Source organism: Gossypium arboreum, chromosome 8 (assembly GCF_025698485.1).
Source record: "Gossypium arboreum isolate Shixiya-1 chromosome 8, ASM2569848v2, whole genome shotgun sequence".
Classification (NCBI taxonomy): Eukaryota; Viridiplantae; Streptophyta; class Magnoliopsida; order Malvales; family Malvaceae; genus Gossypium; species Gossypium arboreum.
In genome coordinates, this window is record NC_069077.1 from 137,253,276 (window position 1) to 137,275,618 (window position 22,343).

The window sequence follows — 22,343 nt, forward strand, 5'->3', positions numbered from 1 at the left end:
TATCAAAAAAGTTAGGTGATGAAGGCAACCCATTTTTGTATAGTCCAACCCAACAATACATCCAAATGCTAAAAACAAGGTTTGTTCCATCAAAAGAGAACCAAAGATCAAATGTCAAAAATGCTGCTAACAACTTTGGAATAACACTCACATACCACAAATTTTGACCATTCCTTGCAAAAGGAATTATCAATTCCACAACCAACAATCATAACATAAATCTTTCCACAGAATTAGAATAATTTTGTGCAAAAAATCTTTATTTTTTAATAAAAATTATCGGTGAAAAATGTTGCGCAATAAGTCTTCCAAATCAAGAACAATATTTTATTTGTCAGGTTATCACTGGTAGAGTGATAGAAATTGAAATGCGTATAAAATCACTTTATTGAGATGATATACATTCTCTCGATAACGATAATAAGTAGTGTTAAAATGTTTTATTGCATGTCAATTTTCAAAACGCAACAAGTTTAATCATCTATGGTACATATTACTAACCTACGTAATACATTGTTAACTTGCTTAAGATATAAACTCTGTAGAAACGAGACATCTTTCACTCAATTAATTATAATTAATTATAATTCTTTAAATATTTAAGCAAGAAATTAATTTATTTAAAGTAAAAAGATAAGATTAATGTAACACCCCTTACCCGTATCCGAGGTCGGGATAAGGTACGAGGCGTTACCGGACAAACATACAAACATTAAACTAAAATACGGTCCATAAAATTTCATTCATATTTCAAAACGTTCATTCACTTACACATAGTCCCTTTTTTGAGTCTACGAAGCCCAAAACATACTTTAGAAAGGGTTCGGGACTAAACCGAGAACTTACGAAAATCTTGGAAATTTCATGCTTTAAGGCTCCACACGCCCATGTCCTAAAGTCGTGTTCCATACACGGCTGAGACACATGGTCGTGTCTCTGCCTGTGTGGAATATACCTAGGCTATTTTCTAAGCTTTGATCAACCTTAATCTCTTACACACTTATACAAAATCAAAAGCATATAACATGGTATTCATTTAATGATTAAATATTCTCAATTAAACCACAAACATAGCATTTGTATGTCATCATACATGTGTCTCTCATACTCATCTTACCTTGTTTATTATAGTACCACTTATACATTTATACCAAGATTATCATCTTACCAAATATCTTCAGCTTAATCATCAAGCATTCATATTTAAAACTAGATCATATCTTTATAAAATACCACAATTCAGATGCGCAAAATAACATGTTTGCCTGAAATATTTCAATTCAACTCCATACCCAACAAGCATTAAATTGAGACTAGTCATATATATATACATGTCATGATACATATCATTCTCTTTCTGTTTTCTTATAAACACATATCATTTATTTCATTATATCAATATTTCATATACCATAGTTTCCATGTATTCCACATATATTTATTTTCCTCCTCCTCCTTTCCATTCCACATCCTTAATGTATATAGCATTCTTGTAAGTACGATTTCACAATTTACTAATAAATGCTCACATCAAACTGTCCACACAAGTCATAGTCACTTACTTATTTATAATTCGAGATACAGAGCTCCAAATTAAGATCCGTAAATTTCCTCTGAAACTAGACTCACATATCTTTCCACCATAAAATTTTCATAATTTTTGGTTTAGCCAATTAGTACAGTTTATTCATTAAAATTTCCCATGTTTCATTTTCTGATCGTTCTAATCTCTCTTAACTAAAAATTAATTATCTCACAGTACAGAACTCGGATAATGTTATTGTTGATTTATCTTGAAAATAGACTCATTAGGGATTTTAAAAATATAATTTTAAGCCTCTAATTATTTTTATCCAAATTTTTGTGATTTTCCAAAGTCAGAACAGGGGATCACGTAATCATTCTGAACTAGTCTCACAAAAACATAAATATCTCAAAATATAGAACTCCTTTTCTTGCTCTGTTCCTTTTATATGAAAATAGACTCATTAAACTTTAATTTGATATCTCATTAAATCTATGATTCAATTTCTAATATTTTTGGTGATTTTTAAAAATCACGTCACTGCTACTGTCCAAAACAGTTTTATTGCTAATTCACTCTTTCACACTTTCTTTGTATTAACCTCATTTTAACATACATATCACAAATCATTTTCACCACATTTCATGCATCACAAGTATAGGCCCATGATCACAAGGTCACCATAAAATCATCCTCATGTATAACTTACTTGTTTATAACCTCACCACATCCTGGTCACTTAATGAACACATCATTCACATAATCAAGTTCCTGCACTTATTCATCACAAAACTCACAAAGCAATACATAGAGAGTCTCCCGTTGAACACTTCGGATCAATCCTCGATACTTGGTGGTTTCAACACATAGCTCCACCCATCATATAGTTCGGCTCTCTTGTACACATGGTGAACACTTAGTACCACCCATGTGACCTAGCCAATTTATCTCGTAGCTCTCTTGTCTACATGGTGTCCTTCACCTGGAACCACGCATGCAACCTAGCTACATATATCCCGTAGCTCTCTTGTCTACATGGTGTACACATAGTATCACCTATGCGACCTAGCTACATCATAATGTCTTGTAGCTCTCTTGTACACATGATGTGCACTCAGCACCATACATGTGACCTAGCTACATACAATCTGTATCATCCAATCTTTCCGAAGGTTCAACCAGGATTTCTCTCTCTTTTCCAACAATTTCACCAATCAAGTAATTATCCACAAACATATTTCCAATATTATTATAAAATATCATAATGCAAGTAATATTGATGTATTACTTACATATAAACTTACATCTCATTTAATATCAATGCAATAACATTAAATTACAAATTGCCTTATTAAAAATCATATGAACTTACAATTTCCCATAATATCCATAATCATAGAAATCACATTTATGTATGATAATTCAATGCACTTCATGTACCATAGACATATTTTAAATCAATTCATAAACTTGGCACCATAATTATTTAATTTAATATAATTCAATTAATTCACTAAATTTAACTTTCAAATATAAATTACTGACATTATTGCTATATTATTATCACACCAACTTACATACTTTCAACACCTCAGAAATCATAATGAATATATCAATTTTATATTGAAACGTGCATAAATTAATGCTTATTATACATATGAACTTACCTCGATACTAAAACGGCCATTTTACCAACTTTCCCAATTTTCGATTTTTCTCTCATTCTAGGTTCAAATCTCATTTTCCGGGGTCTAAAACATCATATTTTACTTATTTAATTAATTTAATATTCAAAACAGTCCTTAACTCAAACTTTTGAAAAATTTCAATTTTGCCCCTAAACTTTTGCATATTTACACTTTTGCCCCTAGGCTCGGGAATTAAACTTCATCCCTTATTCTTATGTTTTATGACATGCTGATCACTTTTCCCTTCTATGTCAACATCAAATTCTCACTCTAACATATACTTATGACTATTAGGTATTTTTACCGATTAAGCCCTTTTACTCGTTTTCACTCAAAACCGAGTAGCACAAGTTGTCTAACATAATTTAAAACCTCATATTCTATTATAAAACAGCAAAATAAATACATTTCACCTATGGGTATTTTTCCAAATATGAACCCTAGCTTAAATTATTGCTAGAATAAGCTTAATCAAATTACCGGGATTCTAAAAACATAAAGAACTTGAAAAATGGGGTTAGAATGGACTTACTATTGAGCTTGGAAAGCTTGAAAACCATAACCATGGCTTCCCCCATGCTAATTTCGGCCTCCATGAGAAAGATGAGTCAATTTTGGCTTTATTTTCCCTTTTTATTTCTTTTAATTACCAAATGACCAAAATGCCCTTCCTAACTAAACTTTCAAAAATTCCATCTATGTCCAATTTTTGTCCATCACTTAGAAATTGGTCAAATTTCTATTTAAGACCTCCTAATTAATATTTCAAAGCAATTTCATACTAGAAACTTCTAGAATGCAAGTTTTGCAACTTATTCAATTTAGTCCCTAACTTCAAATTGAGCACTTTATGCATAGAATTTCTTCACGAAATTTTCACACAATCATGAAATCATATCATAGACCTCAAAATAATCATAAAATAATTATTTCTATCTCGGATTTTGTGGTCTCGAAACCTCTGTTCCAACTAGACCCAATTTTGGGCTACTACAATTAAAATTAAAAAAAAAATATTCTTAACATTTATTAGTAACAAATTTAGTTAATTTTAGGTTCATTCAATTTACAATAGTATAACTTATAGCAAACTTAAATGAAAAATTTCTAACTTATCAAAATATAAGTTTATTTCTTCGGGTAAAGAACATCCGTTCCTATTTACTAGTAATTTTATATTTTCGTCAATTAATTTTAAAAAGTTATAAATTAATTATTGAATTATTTTAAAGTTTTTATTTAAGTTATTAGACTGTTATTTTCTTTTAAATTCGACTTGCGAGCTTCAAGTGACGATTCGACAATCGATATAGTGGATCAATACCTATCAACTAGTAGAAGAACATACCTTAGATCTAAGTCGATTTGATGGCCAATGTTAAAGATCAGAGAAGAAACTTATTTTGATTTAGTTCATAGATTTGCGACGTTCAAATCTATTTCATAAAAAAAAAACTAGATTTTAGAATAAAATGAGAAGGAAACCTTTCAATTGGTGTATGTGGTGCAGATAGAGAAGGCTATACAACAACAAATTTAATAGTTCGACGACTTACATGAAAACTTTTGAATAGTTTAGTGACTATTTAGTAACATTTTGAAGTTGATTAACCAAAATGTAAATTTGCTAATAGTTTAATGGCATTGAATGTAGTTTACCCATTATTTTTTATTAAAGTACCCACAGGCCCCAAGATTGATTAAACATTATGTAGCACCCCAAACCCGGCCCAGAAGTTATGGCCAGATCCGGCATGCCACATCAAAAACGTAAAAAAAAAATTCCATTCTAAGTCCAGAAAATCGTACTTAATGTTCAAAAGATTAATTCATTAAAGGTTAAAGTGAATGGAAGCTGTGCACCAGGTAGGAAACCGGAAAAGAGGTGGTGAGTCCATCAGACTGCTTAAGTACCAAGCTCCCTTCGGATCCAAGCTTAGACATGCATACCGCCATTGCCACACCTTAACGTCATGGATATTTCTAGGAAACCGATTCGATTAAGTCATTTTTAGGAAAAGTGATTAATTTTGGAAAATACTTTCATTGCGGAAGCTTTGCTTGTTGTCGTGTTATTTTGAAATCAACTGTTGTTTTTGAAAAGCGCTACTAAAGCTATCCAATTTCAACAGTTAAAATAAGTATTACCTATTTTAGTAATACATATTAAAACCATCAAAAATAAATAAGCGGCCTTATTACATTTAAAAGCCTAAAACCTCAAACGTAATTAAAAGGATGTCCAGTTCACGGAAGAAAATCAAACTTTCGAATGGGTGGCCACTCGAATTCCTCATGACTCCAAGCCCACTATGGTTGGGGATTTCTGCGTGGATGAAAATAAAAGGGTGAGTTTGGGGAAACTCGGTGTGTAAGGAAAACCCATTCAAAGTCCAAGTCAGCTCAAGCCTATTGGGCCTAAGCCCATTCAGTAATGATGGTCTTGGGCGAGCCCTTTTCAGATTACAATAAAGCGGGCCTTAGCCCTTATTCAGATAACATGATGGCCCATAGGCCCATTTCAAAATACACGCAACATCGGTAAACATATGCAAGCCCATTTGGGAGACTACTCAACCCACCAACCACTACACTCCACCCGTACCAGCCATACACTCCATGTAGGAATAGCTCAACCCACCCATTAACACTCCACGATTCTTGACCTTTCACGCTCGTTATCGATAAATTGAGGCAAAGCCTCAAGATCGTGGACAAGCCACTTTCAATTACTTCCTCCGTCAATATCCCAATCCCATGCATCAGATAATAACAACATGGCATGCAGTAAATAAAATAGTCAAACATGCATTTATGTCAATTTAACCTAGGGGTATTTACGTAATTTATCTACTAGGGTAAAAGCGTAAATTTTCCACTTTTAAAGGTATTTCAGTAATTTATCTATTTTAGGGTTTTCATGCATATTCTTACTTTTCACGTACTAACAGAATCACGTCGAGGGTTCTTACCGAATTGGGCGATTGGCCCATCATTCCAATTTTGGCCCATTAAGCCCAAAAATATCGAGGCACGAAATCATGCACTTTGCGGTCCAAACATTGCAGCTTACCAAAAACATTAATCGATTTACCTCACAGGCATTTGCACACTCAGCAAATCTACAAAATACCGATTTTCGGCATTTTGGCTTTTAAACTTTTGCCGATCTAGACTAAGAAAGAGGGTGTTAGTTACACACATTTGCGACGATATCTTGTGAGATCCACACACGAACCGCCTACAATTGGATTACTAACACGTTAATCTAACTATTCAAATACGAACTACGTATTAATCCCTTACAATATTAAGCCAACCACACCTACAGATCATAGTAAGCTTATAAGAAATCAATAAGCAACCCATTAACAAATTTTTATCAATGTTTACCACATAATCATAATTTCACTGCAAGCTGTCTTCCTGAGCAACAGTCACTAAATCATTTATAACTGGAGCTACAAAACTCCAAATCAAGTTCCATTAATTTTCCCTGAAAATAGACTCATATATATTCTATCCATAAAATTTTCAGAATTTTTGGTTTATCCAATCAATACCAGATTTTTCTCAAAGTTTCCCATGTTTCACTGTTTGACTAATCTGACCACTCTTCATTACGAATCAAATTTCTCATTGTACAGAATTCAAAATATGTTCTTGTTTATTTCATTAGAAACTAGACTCAATAAGCTTTAATTACATAATTTATTCAGCTTCTAATTCATCTCCCACAATTTATGGTGATTTTCCAAAGTCACGTTACTGCTGCTGTCCCAAGCAGATTTATTACCAAATCACTCTTTCACACCTAACTTGCATGCATGTTATTTAAAAATGTATATCACCAATCAGTCATCACATATCTATGATTTTACTTAAGTATAATCTCCATTTCATCATTTTAAAGCACAACATGTTAGCCGATTTTTCCCTTTAGCATCTAAGGCACATGCATGTTCATTTGTTTGGCTCAACTTCACCTATCTTCCATTTTTCATCAAAAGAACATGAAACAACAACCATTTCCTTCATTTTAATTCATGACTAAATGCTCACAACACAACTAAAAATCAAAATATACTTCAAGAGTTAAGGTAGAATCAAGAAGAACTCATGAACCTCAAAATAGAAGCAAGGTACCAAGAACTTACCTTCAATTTTCCTCCTCCTAATGACCGAATACTCAAGAGCTTTCTCCTCTCCTTTCTCTTCTCTAACTTTCAGCTATGATGAACAAAGATGGACAAAACTTTGTTCTTTTCACCCCTTTTTCTTTTAATAAAACTTCATATTTCATCCATTTAATTCTTTAATACAAAAGACATGATATTCTTATCATGAAACATTTACCTAAACCATTATCATGGAATATTTACCTAATCCATTATCATGGAACATTTACCTAACCCATTATTAATTTGTATCAATTTGTACCATAAATTATGGATATCAAGTACTCATATTGTCTACAACATCATGATGGCTAGCCACTTCATGTAAAATGGGAGGTTTGTCATGCAAATCCTCCTATTTTGCACTCCTATTTATTTGGCCACTTCAATTTAGCCTATAGCATTTTCAAACATTTTCATATAGGTTCTATTTCATAATTTCACCCCATTTTTCTTATGGAACAAAGATTAACTAAAATTGCCAGGTTCTATCTTAAGCTTGGGCCTTCTAGAGGCCCACTAACATAATTAAACCTATGCCAACATTCACAGGATTCCCGAAAATTGGGGCGTTACACATTATTTAATAAATGGTTAAATCACTATATGAGGTTTGAACTTGGCAACTTCTCCCACACTGGGGTTTAGATTTTTTTTTCTAAATTAGGTCCTAAACTTGAGAATTGTTCTCACATTGAGACCTAGACTTGGTAACATTTTCCACATTGGGGTCTAAGCTTTTTTTTGGTCTAAATTAGACCCTAAACTTGGCAATTGTTCTTACATTGAGACCTAGACTTTTTTTTGGTAATATTTTCCACATTGGGGCTTACACTTTTTTTGGGTTGAAGTTAAGTTTTGAACTTGACAATTGTTATTAGATTGGGGCTTAAACTTTAGAGTTTTTAATGATTAACTTGAACAAAAAAAATTCAAGTCTCAATATGAGAACATTTGCCAAGTCTAGGGTCTAATTTAAACGAAAAATATTCAGATCTTAATATGAAAATAATGGCGAAATTTTCCATATAAAAGAATTTCCAAATTCAAACCCAAAATGTGATGAAAGTTGGTTTTCCTTTTTTGGGTATATAGAGATGGACCTAAGTTTTTGGTCCAAACATTACAAGGTTTCTTTCATCAAAGAAGTATGATGAACAAGGACCATAGCTGGCACTTGATGGTTGATGCAAGCTGCCATTGAACTATTACTCCCGTGATCAACTTTAAATTATCATTTTCTTAATTCCAGAACCTATTTAACTAAAAGGACTTAATGTGAATGTTTAGAAATTTTTATAAATTTAATTAAAACTTTTAAATATTTTAAAAGTTTAACGAAAATTATCCAAAATTTAAAATTTTTGAAAGATTTAACGAGAAATTCCAATTTTTAAAATAGCTTAACTTTTTTAATTTAAAAAATAAAATTTTCAAAATATTTGTATTGTCGGAATGATTGTATGAAACGGTGATAGCACCTCATCTACATTTTTTTTTCAATAGTTTAATGACACATAAGCATTTTTAACCTGAAAAAAAAATTATATCTCAATGAAAATCTTAAAATTTAAGATGAAGTTGTTGATGTGATATTAAACTATTACATGAGGCTCTCATTACCATCAATGTTTGGTTAATATTTTCATAAAATACATCTTTATTAATATAAATTATTGGAAAATTATTTATTTATAAAAAACGAACACTGGTTTTGATTGAGATGATAAAATTAGAACTTTAATATTGATGGTTCCTTGTTTTCAAGTATTTTATGTAATTATTTTTAAATTTATTTAATATTAAAATATATTTTTGTACATTTTATTACTCTATAAAAATATTTTAATTATTTTCTAATTAAATTAATGTTTGGTTCACTCACTCAATTAAAAAATTAAATACATATATAAATATATTATGAATATAATTTTTAAAATTTTAAAAATATTTATTCAAAATTATTCGATATTTTTAAAAAATTATAGGAGAAAAATAAAATTAAAAAATGTCATCCCGTTTAACGAGGTGCAAATGGAATCATTTGAATTTTGATTTAATATTTATACGAGAATTAAGAAAATATGACACGTGGTGTGTCCACCATTTTGGTTTAATGTCTACTGTTACCTTCCTTTCTTTTTCTTCTCCTCATAAAAAAAAGAAAAAAAATACAAACAAACAAAGCAACAACGTTACTATCAAAAATAATCATTACTGAGACGTTTCGCTACTTTGTCTAATTTCCATTCATTTTCCGGCCAACTCTTTTCCCTAATCTTCCCCCCTGTCTACACTCCGAGCTAGTAGCCGGTAGGTCTATTTTTTTTTTACCTCTGATTCTTTGTGCTCCTTTAAAATTGGAGTTGGTTGTCAGCTTTTATTTGGATATGTTGTTGTGAGATGCGAAAAAAAACCCTCAAGTGCTTGGAATTTGGGGTTTTAGCGAAAAGTAGGCTTTTTGTTTTGACTATGTATGTGGGTTACTCTTAATTGGGATCATGGATGTGTCGGTGTACTGTTTATTGAACTTTTGGGAAAGAGCTGAATCTGATTAGTTGTAATTAGTAGTATAGGGTTTTGGAGCTCTGATCTGTAGCTGGAATATGGTTAAAGTTGTGGATTGTTGTTAAATTGAGATTTATTTGAGGTTGAATTACTGGGTTTTGAGTCTTCTGGTTAATTGGGGTTTTATAAATGGAGGCTCGATATGGAAGTGAAGCTCAGTTGTATGGTGTGAGTCCGGAGGATCTGCAGGCTGTGGGGAAAAGGACATTGGAGTGGAATTTGAATGATTGGAAATGGGATGGTGACCTTTTTGTTGCTAGCCGGATGAATCCGGTGTCTGCTGATGGTATGGGGAGGCAGTTTTTCCCGCTGGGGTCCAGTATTCCTGGCAATTCATCCAATAGTTCATCGTCATGCTCTGACGAAGTGGATCTGGAAACTGAAAGGAAAAGGGAATTGGAGAAGAGGAGAAGGGTCACTGTGGTCAAAGATGACAGTCTGAATGAAGAAGCAGGTAGCCTTACTTTGAAGCTTGGGGGCCAAGATAGTCATGGTAATCTACTTAGCCAAAGAGATACAATAAATTGGGAGGGAACTAGTGGGAAGAAGACCAAGTTGAGTGGAGGTTCTGGAAATCGTGCAGTTTGTCAGGTTGATGACTGCAGGGCTGATCTGAGTGATGCCAAGGATTATCATAGGCGGCATAAGGTTTGTGAGATGCATTCCAAGGCTAGTAAAACACTGGTCGGAAATGTCATGCAGCGATTTTGTCAGCAGTGTAGTCGGTAAGCATTTAAGGTTTGAACCACTTTGCAGAACTGAAAGAGATAGGCTAACTAAATTTGTAGAAATTCTTATAGAAGTAACGTATTGGTGACCTTTTGTACTTCAAGCTGAAAATCTATATTGTTGGATATGTTGTTTGGTTTTTGGTAGGTTTCATGTCCTTCAAGAGTTTGATGACGGTAAGAGAAGCTGTCGCAGACGTCTGGCTGGCCACAATAAAAGGAGGAGGAAAAGAAATCCTGAAGCTGTCGTCAATGGCAATTCACTGAATGATGAGCAAACTAGTGGTTATCTGTTGTTAAGTCTTCTGAAGATACTTTCTAATTTGCATTGTAAGTATCTAGTTGACTTTCCACTACAACTGAATGCTATTGGGTTTGTGTCTGTTGAGTATATAATGTTCTATACTTTTTCTCTGAAAAATGGGTCTAAATTGCTATACATTTTCATACTTACACAATCATTTTCCCTTCTGGGGACCTAAGGGGCAATTATGAATGTTTGAACAACCAATGCAAAAGGAATCTCAATTCGTTTTTCATACTTAGTCAATTATTTTTCTCAGGATAGTTCACCATGCACTTTCTTGGAAATCTATATTTTAGGTGAATTTAGAAGTTAGACATGAGAGAGCTGTTAAGATTCTTTGGTTGTAGGATAATTCTAGCTATTGTATTTCACATGGAATATTTTGTATTTGCTTATGGGTGAATGACCTTGATATTCTTAAATGACAGCTAACACATCTGGCCAGGCCACGGACCAGGATGTTCTGTCTCATCTTCTAAGGAGCCTTGCAAACCATACCAATGAACAAGGAGGAAGAAACATATCTGGGCTTCTGCCCGTACCTCAAGATATAGAAGCTGTTTCAGCTTTGTTTTCTAATGGCCAAGGCCCTCCTCAGCTTTTCAAGCAGCATATCACTGGACCTGCATTGGAGATGCCACAGAAAGCAGTATGTTCTCATGATACTAGGGGTGCTGAGGTCCAAGGCAGTGCTGCTGGAGTGGTCAAGATGAATGATTTTGATCTGAATGACATATATATTGACTCAGACAATAGCACAGATGACATAGAGAGGTCACCTGCACCTGTGAATATAGGGACTAGCTCTCTTGATTGCCCTTCATGGGTTCAACAGACCTCTCATCAGTCAAGTCCACCCCAGACCAGTAGGAATTCAGATTCAGCATCTGGCCAATCACCTTCTAGTTCCAGTGGTGGTGCTCAGGTATCTCTATATTGCATAATATGCATGATGCATACCATTTTTGTATTAAAATTCCTTGAATATTACTTTGGGGTCAGTGCAGTTGCTAGATGGCTTTACTTGTGGAGGAGGTTTAAATTGTCATGACAAGCAATTACCAAGGGATATTTTGATGATCCATCTCATCTGTTGATTAATATATGTAGTGCTATAAAATTCTATGAAAGTTTCACCTCTGATGATTTACTTTCACTTTGACATTGCAGAGCCGTACAGATAGGATTGTGTTTAAATTATTTGGGAAAGAACCAAATGATTTTCCTTTGGTCTTGCGAGCACAGGTACTCAAAAGTTTTTAAATGCAATTGTACTATGGGGTTCGCTTCTTCCGAAAGTATAATTATGTATGTTTAAACTTCCAGATTCTTCATTGGCTATCTCATAGTCCCACCGACATTGAGAGCTATATTAGGCCTGGTTGCATTGTTCTCACAATTTATCTTCGTCAAGCTGAGGCTGCTTGGGATGATGTAAGCTTGTTTGCATGAAATTATAGATTCTTTTATCTCCTATGCATTTAAATGCTATTAATTTCTTCACAATTTTAATCGTCTATTATTTTGTCAGCTGTGCTCTAATCTGAGTTTCAGTTTGAGTCGACTTCTGGATTGTTCGGATGACACTTTCTGGAGGACTGGATGGATTTGTATAAGGGTGCAAGATCAGATAGCATTCATTTATAATGGTCTCTTTATCTTGTCTTTATCAGTATTCATTTAATTGATATGAACAAATAATTGGCAAGCAAGAGTACTTATGCATGGAGGTGTGAACACTTGACCAATTTATTTTTGTGCTGCAGGTCAGGTTCTGGTAGATATGTATTTACCTCTTGGTAGCGTCCGTTATAGTAAAATTGTGAATGTCAAACCAATTGCAGTATCTGCAACTGAGAGAGCTCAATTTTCAGTTAAAGGTATCAATCTGTCTCGGCCAGCCACAAGGTATTCTTTACATTTTTCTTGCAGCCAATATTTCTTGAGTCATTTTATCCCTCAATTGCTTGAATTGATCCTCGGGAGTGTATACAAGAGAGTACATGCTTTGTATTGAATTTTTATGGTTGCTCTAGAGCCTTTGATATTCTTGGATTCCTATCCCAGGTTGCTCTGTTCAGTAGAAGGGAAGTATCTGGTGCAAAATGATTCTCATGAGTTGATAGATGACAATGATGATTTCAAGGAGCAAGATGAGTTACAGTGCATTAACTTCTCTTGCTCTATCCCTACTGTGACTGGGAGAGGATTCATTGAGGTGGTCTTTCTTCTACTAGTTTAATCAATCCTATTGCTCTCATCCTTGCTGCTTTTATCTTTGAAATGATTATATGTGAATTCTAGTAAGATTCCTTTTAGTTGAGTGTGAGGTTACAATGTAGCTTCTAGATAACAGGTGTAGTGCAAATACATCCTGGTTAGTGCTACTGCTAACTCTACTACTTTTGGGTGGACTATCGTAATTATTCGCAAGAAATTTCATCTTATTTAAGGTGAAACATGGGAGTGTGTGAGGGGGTAAAGGGAGGAAAGAGGGAAGTCCTAGGATGATGAGATTTGAGACATAGTCTGAACTTTTAAGTTCTTGGATGTATTTATGCTGGATTATAGAACATGCTTGGCTGCTTGTTGACTGCTTGGACAACTTTTATTAATTTGTGTCTGGCTTTGGTATTATTCTATATTTGGTGAGAATGTAGAGAGAGGTATAGAAGCATGACACTTTCTGGTTTTCCAGTTGCACTATGTTCTTCAGTCACTATGCTCCATTCATGTAGTGCAAAATAAGTAGAGTCTACTGCTATATCTGTCTTTGCTATTTTCTCTTTCTTTTTTTTTTTTTACCCTACATGCTTGTTATAAAAGGTGCATATATATAATTTATTCTAGTTTGTCTTTCCTTTTGCGGAAATTGACATTTCCTTGATCTTCTCTAGATAGAAGACCCTTGCTTTAGCAGCAGTTTCTTCCCTTTCATTGTTGCTGAGGATGATGTTTGTTCAGAGATCCGAATGCTTGAGAGTTTACTGGAGATTACTGACACTGATGCCGATGTTGGCAGAATGGAAGCCAAAAATGTAGCCATGGACTTCATTCATGAAGTTGGTTGGCTTCTTCATAGAAGTCAATTGAAGTCTAGATTGGGCCAGTTGGATCCTAGCTCAGAATCCTTTTCTCTAAGGCGGTTCAAGTGGCTTATGGAGTTCTCTATGGACCATGAGTGGTGTGCTGTAGTGAAGAAACTTCTAAATATTCTTCTTGATGGAACAGTGGGCTCTGGGGAGCACCACTCTATCGACCTTGCATTAACAGAGATGAGTCTTCTTCACAGAGCTGTTAGGAAAAATTGTAGACCTCTAGCGGAGCTCCTTTTAAGATTTATTCCGGAGAACGCTTCAGATAAATTAGGATTTGAGAACGGGACAGTCGCTGCTGGTGTTGATAAAACCTTCTTGTTTAGACCTGATGTACTAGGCCCTGGAGGTTTAACTCCTCTTCACATTGCAGCTGGTAAAGATGGTTCCGAGGATGTGTTGGATGCATTAACTGATGATCCTGGAAAGGTATCTTCTTAATTTATATCTGAGCATTCCTGGAAATGAAATGCAGGAATTCTTGTTTTGATTTGCTAACATGAATTTCGGTGATCTTCTGTATCTCCTTCAGTCTGGATTCTGTCAGCCATGGTCTATTGACTTCTTAAGTATTGTGCTTATTTTCTGTTCAGGTTGGCATTGATGCTTGGAATAGTGCTCAGGACAGCACTGGCTCTACACCTGAAGATTATGCTCGCTTACGTGGCCACTACTCGTACATCCACTTGGTACAAAGGAAAATTAACAAGAGATCACCTTCTGGGCATGTGGTGGTTGACATTCCCGCCACTCCCTCTGTCTCCAGCACAAACCAGAAGCAAAACAATGAGACAACCACCAGCTTTGAGATAAGCCAGCTCGAATTGAGACCCGTGAAGCGACATTGCAAGCTTTGTGACCAGAAGCTTCCTTATAGCTATGGGATGGTGACCAATATGTCATTGAGTTACAGGCCTGCAATGCTGTCGATGGTAGCAATTGCTGCAGTCTGCGTCTGTGTTGCTCTATTATTTAAGAGCTGTCCGGAAGTTGTGTACGTGTTCCGTCCCTTCAGATGGGAACTGTTGGACTATGGTGCAAGCTGAAGTCCGGTTAGTCTCCCTAAATATGTAACATTTACTAGGCGGTTTGTATTTGTAATCGGTTTATAATAAACTGTAAAGTTCCAGGGTTTGGACTGAGTTGCAGAGGCTGTAATATTGATGACATATACATATATGAACACATACATATATCTATATTTGTTGTTATCAATCAATGTAATGTTATTAGGATATTAACATAATAACACACGCATGCATAGACCTCTTTTTGGGGTCTGACTTTGATGTTTGATAGCCTTGTAGCCCTGGTTTTATCTTATTAGTACAATGAAAATACGTGTTTCTGGAAAAGTTTAGAATGGGCTATTGAAATTGAGCTTTTCATGGATTCCAAGTAAGAAATTCAGTAATATTATAAGAGCCAACAATATTGCATGAGATTTAATGTAAGAATTTCTATAATTTGCATTGTAAAGATTTTTTTGTAATTTACTGATAACTTTACAATATTATAAGAAATTCCGTAAATTTGTAATAACTTGAGTAAGAAATTTGTATGAGATTTAGGGTTTTTTGGATGGACAGTGTGTTTATTTATGATTAGTGTAAAAAAATTAGAGGTAAACACCCATTTAAATAGCCTTTAGCAATTTTATAAGAATTTCAGTAATTTATATTGTAAGTAATGGAGTAATTTGATAAAAGTATTACAACTTTGTAACAAATTTAGTAATTTTGTAAATTTTTTTCCAAAATTGTAAGAAATTAAATAATTTATTGAAATCATTACAAATATAATTTAACAATTCCATAAGTGATTCCATAGTTTACAAAGTTGTAAGAAATTAGTCCAACATTAAAAATATAATTTAGTAATTTCAGAAGATATTTAATAATTTATAAAGTTGTAAAAATCAGTTAAACGCTATAAATTTGTAAGATTTTTAGTAATTTTGCAAGAGGTTTAGTAAATTTATTAGAAATTCAGTAAGATGTAGTACTCTTTTTAAGTAAATTTGTAAGAAATTTAAAATTTTTGTAAGAAATTCAAAATAGTAATAGATTTATAATTTATTAGACGATTTTGGGTAAGAGTTTCAGTCATTTAAATTGTAAAAATTAGGGCGAAAATTAGAAATCTTTTAGGGCTGAGATTAAATTATATTTTTAAGGAGAATTAAAATGTAATTTTACCCATGTATTGGTTGGTATCTTTATGATTTTCAAAATGAATAAATCGAACTTTTAACATTTTGGGAAGTCAAACTATAATTTTATGAATTTTGGGGGTCTAAAGCAAAAATTTCCAATTTAAATTTTCCGAAATATTGTAAGTTATTCATTAATATTGTAAGAGATTTAATAATGTTTAAAAATTCAGTACGGTATAAAAAAGAAATTCATTAATTTTTTATGAAATTTAATAATTATTTAAAAGATTCAGTAATTTATTTAAGAGCATTAGTTTTTTTAGAAATTAAATATTTTGACAAGAAATTTAAAATTGGTAAAGATTCAGCAATTTTGTTAAAATATTTAATATTATATAAAACTTTAATAATTTTATAGGTAAATTATACTCAAGGTCACTAAATCATTAATAAGTTTATATTTTGGTCACTCAACTTTAAAAGTTATAAAATGATCATTAAACTATTAAAAGATGTTCATTTAAGTCACTAAATTGTTAAAATAATTTATTGTATGCCCTTTTTATTTGCATTTCTTGCACGGGTGAAAAGCTCTAATTCTCTTCTATATTTTAAGTTTTTTTGCATGAAATAATAAATTTTCAATTTTTGATATTGACCATCAAATCGACTATATTTAAAATATATATTTTTTTACTCACTAATGTATTACCATTTATTAACTTATCACTTTTAAGCTTATTAGCAGAATTATTTAAAATTTTTAATAAAATTTTTCTAATAATTTAAATGAAATCTTTCGTGTAAACTTTTATTGCCTTAGCTCACAGCGGGCAGAACTCCAGGCCTGGAATTTTCCCATACAAATGCAAAAATTGCTAGTCTACTGAAAATCATGCCGATTGTGATTCTCTGGACGTAACCCTAATTTCACACTGACTTTCTTCACCATTTCGCTTCCCCCATGGAGCACGAAGACCCTCGAAACAGTGAGTCGCCTCACCGCAGCTCCAAAAAACCCAAGTTTTCTTCCAATTACATACCGGAATCCGAAATCCGAGACGAGTTCTCTCACCACCAACCACGTGTCGCTCGTATCAATAACGGGAGTTTCGGTAGCTGCCCCGGTTCGGTTCTTGCTGCCCAACGCCGGTGGCAGCTCCAGTTCCTCCGACAACCTGATGCCTTTTACTTTAATACCCTCCGTAATGGAATAACGGCGTCGCGGATGATCATAAAGGACCTCATCAACGCCGACCACGTCGACGAGGTCTCCCTTGTTGATAACGCGACAACCGCCGCCGCCATCGTCCTCCAACAGATTGGTCATAGTTTCGCCGAAGGGAAGTTCAAGAAAAGCGACACTGTTTTGATGTTGCACTGTGCGTATCAAGCCGTTAAGAAATCAATCCAGGCCTACGTAACACGTGCTGGTGGCTCCGTCGTCGAGGTACGGCTACCGTTCCCGGTAAATTCAGAGGAAGAAATCATTTCCGAGTTCAAAAAATCAATCACGGAAGGAAAATCAAACGGTAGGAAGATAAGGTTAGCGATTATTGATCATATTACGTCAATGCCATCCATTGTTATTCCGGTAAAAGAATTAGTTAGGGTTTGTAGAGAGGAAGGCATAGATCAGGTTTTTGTAGACGCGGCACACGCGATAGGGAGCTTGAAAGTAGATGTTAAAGAAATTGGAGCTGATTTTTATGTTAGCAATTTACATAAATGGTTTTTTTGCCCGCCTTCTGTAGCGTTTTTACATTGTAAGAAATCGAATGCATCATCTGATGTGCATCACCCTGTTGTTTCACATGAATATGGGAACGGATTGCCGATAGAGAGTTCATGGATAGGGACTAGGGATTACAGTTCTCAGCTCGTGATTCCTGCGGTTTTAGAGTTTGTGAACCGGTTTGAAGGTGGGATTGAGGGGATAATGGAGAGGAACCATGAACAGGTGGTGAAGATGGGGAAGATGTTGGCAGAATCTTGGGGGACAAATTTAGGGTCGCCCCCGGAGATGTGTACGGCGATGATTATGGTTGGTTTGCCTTCAAGGTTGTGTCTTAATAGTGAAGAGGATGCTTCGAGGTTGAGGTCGTATTTACGGGATTGTCATGAGGTTGAAGTTCCAATTTTTTATCAAGTTCCAAAGGATGGGGAGGATGGAGTTAGGGCTAATGATGGGTGTATTACAGGATATGTGAGAATCTCTCATCAGGTTTATAATACATTAGACGATTATGAGAAATTGCGGGATGCTATTAATCAAATAGTTGAGGATGGGAAAACTTGCAAAATGCTTTGTATAGAATAAAGAGGTAAGGTTTCTAACTTTGTTGCTTGTATCTTTTTTTTTTTTGTTTGCTTAAGCTGATTGTCATTACCACTTACGGATAATTTGAACATATATAATGTTGAAACTTAAGACCCAACTGCTATTGATTTATTGTGTTCCTGTAGAAAGATAGTCCTATGCTATAGTCCTATGCTCTAACTCTATTACTAGGGAAAGAAACAATATTATTATTCTTCAATGCCATGATGCGGATCGTTTGTTTCTGAAATTATTGTGATTCTAGTTTATAATTTCATCATGGTGGAGCTTATAGAATGAATTAGAATCGTTTCTCTGTAAGATATTTTGTTCATATTGTCATACTAACAAAAGAATGGAGTTAGATTAATAGTAGTAACTGATTATACATATAGTGGTGCCATTTGTGAAAGCTTAGTTATTGTACTGCCAGTACCAACACTTAGGAGTTCCGGGAACCAATATTGATGGGAGGTGAAAAGGAGAGGAATAAAAGGGAACTGAGACAGTTGATAGGAACAATTCCTGATCTATAGATTTTGCTTCAGATGCAATAGCACCTTAAAAACTAGTTTTTGATCAATTATGTTTATTCTAATCCAGAAGATCATTTCATACCTTAATTTTCTTGTATTTTCACTTGGCAGATAGTCATCAAAGATTGGAGCAGCCTTCAATGGAATATTATCTGTGTTTTGACAGCTCTCAGATGCATGCGGCTTCTCATAGTTTTTAGAGAACCAAAAAATGGGGAAAGAGCGGCAAACAAGAAATGGGTTACATGTGCTTTTAGGAACTGCAAAAACCATCAGTAAGAACCATTGACCAATGTAGGCCAACATGTCAGCATTTTTTTAACAGTTAACCTGCTTTCATAAGTGTTTGAATTTGTATGTGGTTGTAGTAATCAGTGTATCCTTAGCTGAAGTAAATTTCTTAAGGCGAACTTGTCTAGAATTTGTCAAGGCTTGATCAGTTTTTCACCTGTTATCCCCCAAAACATTGCCAAAATCCTATGGGATGTTCTCAATTAAGAACAGAGCAAATAATTTAAAACACAATTTTATTGCTGAAAATACTGAAAAATAAGATGGATTTCTTACTTCTACATTAGTAGTAGCAGAAATATTAGCTAAGATGCACAAGAAGTCAGTGTAAGTACCATTGAGGCTCTTATACTAAGAGTCAGATTGCATTTTGTCTCTTTTACTAAAAAAATGGACAAATTAGTTCCTGTACGTTAGATCAAATAGTAAACTAGTCCTTACTATTAAAAATTTCATTCATTTCTACCATTAAAAATTGGCATTGCTTATAGATTAATCAAACAGATACAAGGGGTATGCCACGTGTGCCTCATTTTGACATACGATGACCAATTTTTAATAGTAGAAATGAATGAAATTTTTATCAGGAAGACCAGTTTACTATTTGATCTAATGTACAAGAATTAATTTACTTATTTTTTGAGCAGAAAGGGATAAAATACAATTTGACAATACAAAGGCCTTTATGTTATTTTTACTCCATAAATCTTTACTCTAGACAGACAGTATATTTATAAATATATAGATATCAATATTACTCTAGTCGCTCTCGGCACTTAAAAGCTTTCCAAACTCTATAACTTTGTCCCTCACGAATTTTGCATAGTCACGGTTTGGCCATCACCAGGTCATCATTCTAGTGGTACCAGTTGTCAAATTCGGACAATGCACAGCCAGCCTTGAACATTTATATGTTGTGTACCACTTGCTATCTTTACAACAATCAGTCATTTTTCAGGAATCTTGCCACTAGGTCTACAGTCCTTTAGGCTTGTGCAGAAAACTTAAAGCAAAATATGGAGATCTTAGCAGTGAGTAATTTAAAAGAACAGTATTTCAAAATGAAATTAGGACAAATATGTGGACAGCTAAAATTGAAGACTTATGAACTACGATAGAGTATGGAGCTGATATAAATTAAGAGTGTACCAGTCTCTTTTACCACATCTTTGTTTTGTCGTTTCCGGCCTTAAAACTTGGTAATGTTGATGGGTTTACACCAGTATCGAACCTACCGGGCCTATGACTTAGATGATAAGAACGATGAGGAACTAAATGGGGGTGGAACATTGATGCATATGGTGCTGGTGCAGGGGTTTCTGGTTGTTGGTGTTGAGGCTGAAAAGAATAAGGGGTTGGTGAGTTTTCATACGCTGAGTAAAGCCCCATTGGCTCACCACTGGGTAACTTATAAACAGCAAAGTGTCCTTTTACACTTTCTTTTGTCATATACTGCAAAAACAAAATACCAGGACCAAGTAAATGTAGCTATCTGCTAAATCACGACACACCCCACTGATTTATTTCTTTAAATTGCTTTCGAGGAAACTGCTGAAGCTGAATCTTCCCATCGAATTCAGTTGGAAGTTCCAATGCTACTATGAAAAATTACGAAAAGAGAAAATAGGTTTTTAACTCGAATGCTAGATTACGAAGATTAAACTTATGAAATACTTGTTAGAAATTCGCCTAAGTAAGATGTTGGATGTAGAGCTAATTTGTAAAATTATTTTGCAGATCTCTTTCGATTGTGAAAACAATGTAACCCAAATTCGATCCTAGCATCATTATGGATTGATACCCCATTATTTCAACTTGCCAAATAATGGGTAATGCAGAACCTTCATGTTCCACCAACGATGATGCAGGTGGTTCAGCCCCCATGGTTGATGCATTTACCTTTTATGTGGCAAGTTAAGTAATTGTTCCCTAGATTCAATACTTTCATTGAAGCAGGATTAGGCAAAAATGATGTGCTTGATGATAGTAAACTATTATCCGAGCAATAAGACTTTGGGACTAAATTCGAATATATGTTATAAATTGCACTCTATTTTTTAAATTAAATCTTTAAATATTCAAATATAACCGAAGTTATATAGGTTAACTTGGACTTTAATTTTAAAATCAGGAAAGTAAAAAAAAATTAAATTTTAAGCATTCAAGAGTACAAGGACCGGGGTATAATTAATAAAAAATTAATGTAATTTACAATTGTTTTATTATTTCATTTAAAATACAATATTCAATGTCTATATAATTGAATCACAAAAGTTTACTCATTTTAAACTTTATGTCATTATCTACTTTTATTTTGTACCAAAAAAAAAATCTATTTAGCCCTTTCAAAATTATAAAATTATAAATTAATATATAATAAAATTTATATTTCAGATCTTAAAATTTATAATTCAATTTTGATCATTCCTAAAAAATTCCCTAAACAGTGGACAATCTTGTTTTCTATTGATCGAAGAATTTGCAAAATATATGTTCGTACAACACATGATTAGAGGCGAATCTAGAGAGGGCTGGTAGGGGCCTTGGCCTCGTTTAAAATTGAAAATTGTTATTTAGACCCTTTAAAATATTTTAAAATTTTAAATTAGTAAAAGTAAAATTACACTTTGACCTTTTAAAATTATAAAAATTCAATTTAATCCCTTAAAAGTTATAAAGATATAGACTATTAAAATTAAAATTTCATTCATCGGCTTAAAAATTGTGAAAATTGTAATTTTGTTTATTATTCAAAAAGAAAAAAGAAAACTTCGCAAGAATCACCACATTATTTTATTAATTAGATGGAAAATCATGAGACAAAACTTAAAAATGCAACTGATAATACTAAAAACCATGCATCGAATAACTCACAAGTCGTGCAAAATCTGCGAATGTATATGATGTAACACGTGGTTCATAATCTCTTGTAGCGTACGTCGGAGCATAAAT

General features: G+C 33.7%; 2 protein-coding genes across 2 annotated transcripts; both read left to right on the forward strand.

The window, feature by feature from the left end:
- The first annotated feature begins 9,497 nt into the window (after window positions 1–9,497).
- On the forward strand, window positions 9,498–15,444 carry LOC108469701 (squamosa promoter-binding-like protein 1). The gene is made up of 10 exons (XM_017770699.2): window positions 9,498–10,684; window positions 10,836–11,017; window positions 11,423–11,919; window positions 12,165–12,239; window positions 12,321–12,428; window positions 12,526–12,643; window positions 12,761–12,902; window positions 13,062–13,212; window positions 13,892–14,518; window positions 14,683–15,444. Exons 1-10 carry the CDS (start codon window positions 10,089–10,091, stop codon window positions 15,133–15,135), a joined length of 2,949 nt encoding a protein of 982 aa, XP_017626188.1. The 5' UTR covers window positions 9,498–10,088; the 3' UTR covers window positions 15,136–15,444.
- A 1,587-nt stretch (window positions 15,445–17,031) lies between these two features.
- Window positions 17,032–19,625, forward strand: LOC108467707 (L-cysteine desulfhydrase-like). Its single transcript, XM_017768446.2, has 2 exons — window positions 17,032–18,568; window positions 19,212–19,625. Exon 1 carries the CDS (start codon window positions 17,209–17,211, stop codon window positions 18,562–18,564), a length of 1,356 nt encoding a protein of 451 aa, XP_017623935.1. The 5' UTR covers window positions 17,032–17,208; the 3' UTR covers window positions 18,565–18,568; window positions 19,212–19,625.
- Window positions 19,626–22,343: the final 2,718 nt, after the last annotated feature.